The sequence below is a fragment of the Meriones unguiculatus genome, chromosome 5 (assembly GCF_030254825.1).
Source record: "Meriones unguiculatus strain TT.TT164.6M chromosome 5, Bangor_MerUng_6.1, whole genome shotgun sequence".
Lineage (NCBI taxonomy): Eukaryota > Metazoa > Chordata > Mammalia > Rodentia > Muridae > Meriones > Meriones unguiculatus.
Genome location: NC_083353.1, coordinates 43,192,083 through 43,199,612, shown reverse-complemented (window position 1 = coordinate 43,199,612; position 7,530 = coordinate 43,192,083). Strand labels below are relative to the sequence as shown.

Here is a 7,530-nt window from a genome sequence, read left to right as displayed (position 1 = left end):
GGTTGGGGAGAGGAACAGGACCCAAGGGAATCAATCTATGCTGTAGCATGACCTCCCCAAGAATGGATGGGAGAAGAGAAAATCCACGTGTCCAACTGGCAGTTGGCCCTGGAAGGGCTGCCGAGTTCACGTTGGATGACTGGCACACGACTCTGTACTGCTTCCAGCACAGGCCTGTGGCTCTCTTAGCGAGGGGGCCGACGCACAGGAAGAAAGGCCAGGCAGGCAGACACGGGGCTCTCCAAAAGCACGTGGTTTATTATGGTGAGCTGTAGCGCACACCGGTTTCTTTAGTAGTTATAAGCCGAGATACAGGCTCCCCACTAGTATACCTGGGGAGTGACTGGGCAGGTGACAGTAACAAATCAGTGAGCCACTGTGAGCCTTAGAAAGTTACATCAGCAGTCAGGAGAGAAAGGGAAGTGTGAGGTGGCCTAGAGGCAGGATGTGAGCCCTGTGGAGTTAGAGCATCCCCTGCTCTCGTGGTGGTCCGCAAGACGCCCAGAAGTGGAAGGGGCCATGGTGGAAGGAGGCTGTTCCCCCATCTCTGAGGAGGAACCGGGCTTTGTGGTTGAGATACCCCACTACCTGCAGGTGGCACCCTTTCCTAAAAAGCTTCTCAGGCACTAAGTCCATCCTTGTCGGAGGAGGCTCTAAGTTCTTACAAGTGCTTGGTTCTGGTTTTCACTTCCTTTACCGGGGAGGGCTCTCAGTGGCCCCTTGCTGCCTGCCACCTTCTTCAGGCCAAGCCTTGTGTGTCCCAACCTTCTTTGCACATGCCAATTCCTCTGCATCCTGGTGATGGAGTGACTGTGATGCCCCGCTAGTCAGGCCTCCTCCAGTGCCAAGGGAGGAGTGCACAGGGCAGGGCTCTGTGCTGGTCCTGATTTTGTCCTGCAGGGACATGAGGCCTTCATGCCCCTGTCCCCTCTTCCAGGTTCCATTTCAGATAATTTCTCCCCCTTTTAGTGTTAGTGATTCTTTAACCAGATACAAATGCATCTCTAAAGGAAGTCATGCACAAAAGCAGCCAGCCCAGGTGCTGACATTTGGTTTGGAAAAGTGGCGTTGTCAGCATGTGCTTTTGGGAGCAGCCCTGGTGGCTCCTGGTGAGCGTGCCGGATCTGGGCGCAGGGGCACAGTAGTCTGGAGTGGGTCCTTTGTTTTCTTGATGGAGAGCAGGAATACCCCATGCCTGCCTGCTGCCCAGGGCTCCCTGAGCAGCAGGAGTGCTGGCTGCCCCTCTTAGCACTTTATGTCTTCATTTTCTAAAGACAAGTGGAGCCAAGAGGGGGCTCTGGACAGCTCCTGGGTCCTTCCCTGCATGCAGTGTTTGGGCCCTGCTGAGGAGCACAGTGACCCTATGACCTGTAGTAGGTGGCTGGCTTCTGACTGCCATACATGGTTCAGGGCCACTGGAGAGGACAGAGGGCCCTCCCCAGGACCTAGAATAAACTCCAGAAAGAACAGGGCCTCTGTTGGCAGGTGCCTCCTCCAAGACCATAGGGCCCTGGATTCCATCTTCCTGGAGGATCAAGGGCCCACACAGCCTCTCCTTCCCAGGGTCCTATGTGCACTAACAAGACTCCTGAGGTAACTGCAAGCCCCTCTGTAAAGATGAAAGTGCTCCAAGAGGGCAGTGAGCCCCAGTTATTGCTGGCGCTAAGTGAGGCCTGGGGCAGGCCTCAGCGGGCACCTGAGAGGACAGGGGGCTCGGACTTCACTGCCCCAGGGTGGCCTCTGTGAGGCCTGGCCTGGCCATCCTGCTGCAGTCTGGAACGTGTTGCGGACAGCTGTGGTCCATGTCTGCGGGTAGTCATTGAGTACTCTGTGCTGCTCTGGGCAGGCAGCCAGCACCACGGGGTCTCGCCTGCCGCCAGAGGTAGCTGTGCTACTGGCAAGCAACTCCTAGTGGCTCTGGACAGAAGGACGGCCCAGGCCACAGTTCTTCATCCCGTGACTTCTCTACAAGGAGAGCCAGCTAGTCCTCAGATAGGGGGCCGGGGCCCTTGGCAGACTGGCCCTGTGTGTGGGTACCAGCTCTTCCAGAGCTGTCCAGGCGCCATCTGCCCTCCCACCCACCCATATAATCTTTACTTTAGAATATACCATATATATTAAACAATGATCTCTGAAGCCACCTTCCTCAGCATGGAGTACTTAGTTGACCCAAGAAAAGGTGCCTTTCTAAATACATACATCATGCTGTGAATGAACAAACCCCCAGCAGGAGGAAGAGCTGGGTGGGGAGAAGAGCTATGCAGGGCCACCCTCCCTTCCCCCAGCCTGGCTTCCATCTGAGAAGTTCCTGACCAGGTCATAGAGTGGCTGCCCATTTTGAGGAAGTGCCCTGGAGGGGCATGTGAGCCTGCTAAGGAGCTAGCTTTGGGGACACGGGATACCTCATCACATGCCAGAGAACAGCCAGTCAGAGAGGACTTGGGATAGGAGGAAAGAGACCTCTGATTATTGCAGGCTGGGACATGGGACTGCGAGCGAGTCCCTGAACCCCACAGGAGCTGGGAGAGGTGGGCAGATGCTCCATTTTTTTTTTTTAATTCAAAGGACATCTCAACACAGTCTCTGTGTGAAAAATACCCTCCTTCTTTCACAAAGTGCCTACCCCTTAAGGTGGTAGATCAGTGGCCAGTAGCCATATAATCGACAAATTATCTTTTTTTCTTCTTCCTCAAAGTAAATTGTACTAGGGTTTCTTCCAATTTGTGATTTTTTTTTTTTTTTTTTGAGCCAGCCAGCACTGCCCTTCCTCTGCCTGCTTCCCCCAGACCACGAGCTGGTTGCCTGACCAGCACGCTCAGGGTGGACACCCAGCTCCTGCCACGGCTATCCTGTGAGAGACCCATGTATTTATTTCATGGAGGACAGAGTTGGTCACTTCTGGAAGCTCCTTGTGGAGAACGTGGTAGGCACCTTCGTACATCTGCAATCAGGAGAGGAAGGGAGTTAGAACCGGCATGAAGACAGGCAGGGGACAGAGCACACTTAGGAGCTCATTCTGCAGTTATTCCCAATGTTCCCCGACCTTGCTTTCAGGTAGAATATTTCCATGTCCCTTAGGCTAGCCTTAAACGCCCTAAACCACAGTCCCACCTCGGGCTCCTGGGCAGGTATGAGAAAATAGTATGTATCAGCTCTGCCCTGCTCTAGCCAGCACCTTCTAGTCATCAATTACAATTTTGCAACAGTCTGGACATTCCCTAATATTCCCAGGGCTCTCCAGCTGCTGGTGCAGCTTTGATCTCAGACCGTTTCTAACAGGAAGCACTGTCCATCTTCACCCCCAACCTTCTATCACCCCCTCCCAGGTCAGCACCCCCTCCCCCATAGCAGTGGCCCTTGGAAAGGTGTCTAGGGATCTCACTTGCCATACCCAGAGACACTTGATGCTTGGATGTCTCTGGCCTTTCCAGCACTGTCCAGAGGCAGACCAGTGGCCCTCAAACACACTGTGTCCCTGTCCTGTCCTGGTCAGCTCTCTCTCTTGCTGGTGCCTCTTACAGTCCCAGAAGGCTAGTAACCACCGTACTACATGGCTGACCAGGATGCCCCTGTGGTCAGCCCTCCTCCAGAGGTGAGACCTACCAACTTGCCAGTTGCCTTAGGATTTCTCTCTGATGTCTGTGGGGGTCACCCATCTCAGAGGGCCTCTGCAGCCCCCTTGCTTTTACAGACCTGAACCCCAGGAGCATCTTTCAATGCTGTGTAGAGCCATCAGCATATCCATCACTCCTGGCCAATGAGTCCTCTGTGCTAAGGGCACTCAACACAGCACCAGGCAAACAGGACATAGTCACCTAAGTGCATCTGCACCCGACCTATCCTTCCTCCTGTCTGTCCCTCCTCCCTCTCCCAGCCTTGGGAAACATCATTTGAGTGTTTACAGTGTAGGTTCACACATGTCTGTAACAGCATGCCACTTCCGGCTTTCTGAGCCTGGCTCGTTTTGCTTTTTGATACATCCTCCCAAAGCCTGCATGGGGAGCGGGGGCTCACCCTTTAGGTGGGATTGTGATCCAATAGGCACAGGTGTCTCTGTCCGAAGGTGACATGCTTGTTTCCACAGCTTGGCTGTGAACAGTGTTTCTCATGGCCTCCTCCCCCTGGGCTGGCCTTGTTCTCACATCTGCTCCCTGTGCCAAGACCAAAGGCCCCCTAGCCAAGTTTCCCTTGGTCTGGAATGTTCTACCATGGCTACTCTCCCTGTCGGTTCTTGGATTGCTCGCTCCATGGGAGGGAAGTGCCCTGGCATCCCTATATCCTGCAGCCCCTGACCCACGACCACAGCCATTCTAAGCATCCATCTTCTCTTTGCTCACCCACTGGGCTGCAGGTTCCAGGGGAGCATGAGCCATTGTCAGGCTGTCCTCAAGACCTCTACAAAGTCAGAACCCAATAAACAGGAGTGGCAGATGCAGTGGGTGACTGCTGAGTAAGTGAAAAGCTAATTCTCCTTGTGAGCTTGGAGCTGGGCTGGGTCCCAGGGGTCCCTGAGTGAGGCAAGAGTGCCACTACTGTGCAGCGCCACAGCCAAGCCCTTGACGATTTGCAAAGGTACCGAGTCTCTGCCAGGTGGTGCAGGGCTGGGGGAGACTACAGACTCAAGCCCGAGGATCCCAGTTCAGATTCCAACTCCACCACTGTTTACAGCCATCTAGCTGTCTTCATGCCACAGTGAGGATGTAGGGCAGATTCTGTGACACCCCTGTCACCTGCCCAGTCCAGGAGCCTAACGATGTAGGAGATTGGGTGTGTATGCTTCAGTTTCAGGGGTACATACTGCCTGACTGGTGCCCAGCAGGGCCTCACCTCCTAGTTCAGTGGGACAAATGAAATGCTGATCTCAAACACCTTATGTCTTAAAGGCCACTGGGTGGTATGATTGTTCTTTGTGTCAAACAAAGAACATCAGGTTGTGGCCTGTCCCCACCACGCTGCCAAGCCCTGCAGATAACCTCAGAGACCTGACTCATCCGAGTACCCCAGAACCTGCACTCTCTGTTTCGTGGCCTGAGCTGTGGCAGGTGCACTGCCCACCCCAGCAGTTTGCATAAGACCCTGTCTCCTGTGCCCAGCGGCAGGCTTTTATTTTCCTCGCCCATACCATCAGATTAATTATTCTCTTCCTCAGTAGAGGTTCATTCTTGTGAAACGATGAGCTGGGGACCCATGCTCATTTGCCTCTAGCCCCTCAACACTTTTCCCCTGCCAGTCTGGTCTGGTCCCTCCAAGACTCCTTGGGACATGGTCTCCTCTTCCTCACCTTGAGTGTCTTGTCCTGACTCCTGGATGATTCCATGAGCAGGTAGGCACCTTTGCTGTCACACAGCCGATCAGCCGAACCCTGCAGCAGCAGGAATGGCAGTGTCAGCTTGGGCATCGCGCGCTCCACCCTTGAGACAGCATTCATCAGCTGTATGCCAAAGCACACCTTCACCCCTGCGCGGCAGATGAGTGGGTCGGAGTCGTACTGATCAACCTGAGAGGAGGAGAATCTGTCAGCTTGTGGGCTCCCAAGAGGATCTTTTGCCTGCCCAAGGGTTGTGGTGACCGGCGGTGTGTTCAGCAACACCCCCCTCCCGCCAATCCCCCGAGAACGTGGGTCTGAACTGTGCTCTGAACTTCAGCACTTAGACCTCCCAGCATGCCTCATGCAGCTCTGGCTCGGCATACATTGGGGAGCAGGTCCGGGACCCCCAAAGTCTGAGGTGCTCAGGTACCTCGCATAGCTTGATACATTGCCTGAGTAGAACCCACACACCCTTCCCTGTGCTTCAGTCATCTCTAGATGCTTGTCAGATGTAGGCCAAGGTCAGTGCTACAGGAATGCTGGGCTGTGCAGAACAGATAAGAAATGGCTGTTTGGAATCTCCCATGTGGAGTCCAAGGATATGGAGGGCTAGGTGCCTACATAAGGGCCTGTAGGAAATTTCCAATACTAAGTTGGGTTTTTACAAATATGAACAGCAACATAGCCATGCATGGTGGGAGGTCAAAGCAGGAGGAGCTTGAGTTCAAGGCCAGACTGACCTTGTTTCAAAAAATAAATATGAAACAAATCACAAAAGCACCATGTTATCTACTTGGTTTATTTGGCTCAAGAGTGGCTCTGAGGGCACTGAGTATTAATGGAATGGTGGGTTTTCTTGCATCCTCATCTCATCCCCAACTCTGTCTATGCGGGGTGATTGACAAGATGGGGTAGGAAGCCCTTCTCCTCTACAAGTCTCTTAGGCTCCCAAGAGCAGGTGTGAAGCCGTGACGGCCCAGGGGCTTACTTTTCTCTGTGCAGCTAGACTCTGCAGGTTTGGGACAACCAGATGGCAAGCCCAAGGCGAGGGGAAGTGAGGGCTGCTGGACCTGTTAGGTAAGGGATCTCTGAGCCTGGACCTAAGTTCTCCCATTTCTGCTGCCACCCATTCAAAGGCCTGGCCAGAATTCCAGACCCATGTAAGAAGGGACAGGCTGTCCTGCAGTCACCCTGACATCCTGGATTCCTTCCCATGCTGGCCGGGGACTGAGCCTCGCCAAGCTGACCATTTGTGATGAGCTGCACGAGACGGATTAGACACTTCTTGCAGCTGAGCTGGCGAGAACCCCACAGAGCCAGGCCATCTGTTCATCAGAGTAAGAGAGAACGTGAGTCTGAGAGAGCAGCGCAGGGCAGTGTGGAGAGAGCTGGCCATACACCTAGGCCACCATAGGTTTTTCAGTCTCTAGGGAGCCCTAGATGAGAGGTATTGAGACCACCATTGAGTTCTAGGCTTAGGGTTGGTCAAGTCTTGATGGCAATAGGAAGAGTGGCAGCAACAGTTGTGCCACCTATCAGAAACATGCCTTGGGCATATCCTGGTGCTGGAGGTACCATTCAGGGCTCCACTGTGTAGCAAAACAACAGTTGCCATCTGAGCTCCTGCAGATGGCACAGATACAGTGCCCCACACGAATGCAAGGCTCTTCTTACCCCTCTGAAACTGGAGAGGAAACTGAGGCACTGACAAGTCTAGTGGCCCATGGGCATTAGGACCACAACTCTTTCCTGTTCTCCTTGTGAGAGCTCTTGGTATTGGGCAGGGTACAGAAACTTCCAGATAAAGAGTACACATCTCAGCCTCCTTTACAGGTAGGTGTGGTCATGTGGCCACATCCTGGCCAATAAGAAGCTAGTAAAGAAGCTGTCTGTATGCTTTGGGTCAAGGGCTTGCTTTATTCTCTAAGGAGTGAGAAACATTACTAAGGCAAGGGTCACCCCTAGAAGTGCTTAGCAATAGAAAGGGTGCCTGGACTCCGAGAAGGCATGGGCCAGAGGAGAGGACCAGCTCCTTCCTGCCAGACTGCTGCTTCTGGATCTGTTCATGCTGCATCTATGCCTGTCTCTCCCAGGCTCTGGGGATGACGACCTTGTGGGCTCCAGGCCCCCTGCTGTACTGGGTCTGCTATTCATATCCTCGCAGAGGCTTCATCCTGCTCCCCTGGAGTGTCCCAATATGCTAGGTCCCTGAGGAGTCTACT

At 53.7% G+C, this 7,530-nt stretch overlaps 1 protein-coding gene across 4 annotated transcripts in view; it reads right to left on the bottom strand.

The window, feature by feature from the left end:
• Positions 1-238: 238 nt before the first annotated feature.
• Mgll (monoglyceride lipase) overlaps positions 239-7,530 on the bottom strand; it is a 100,142-nt gene continuing 92,850 nt past the window's right edge. For all 4 annotated transcript variants that reach the window (XM_021646880.2, XM_021646882.2, XM_021646879.1 and 1 more), the window contains 2 exons: positions 5,282-5,497; positions 239-2,941 (listed from right to left, as the gene is read on the bottom strand). In XM_021646880.2, the coding sequence (XP_021502555.1) occupies positions 2,816-2,941; positions 5,282-5,497 (342 nt within the window). In that variant the 3' untranslated portion in view covers positions 239-2,815. The remainder of the gene's footprint in view (positions 2,942-5,281; positions 5,498-7,530) is intronic.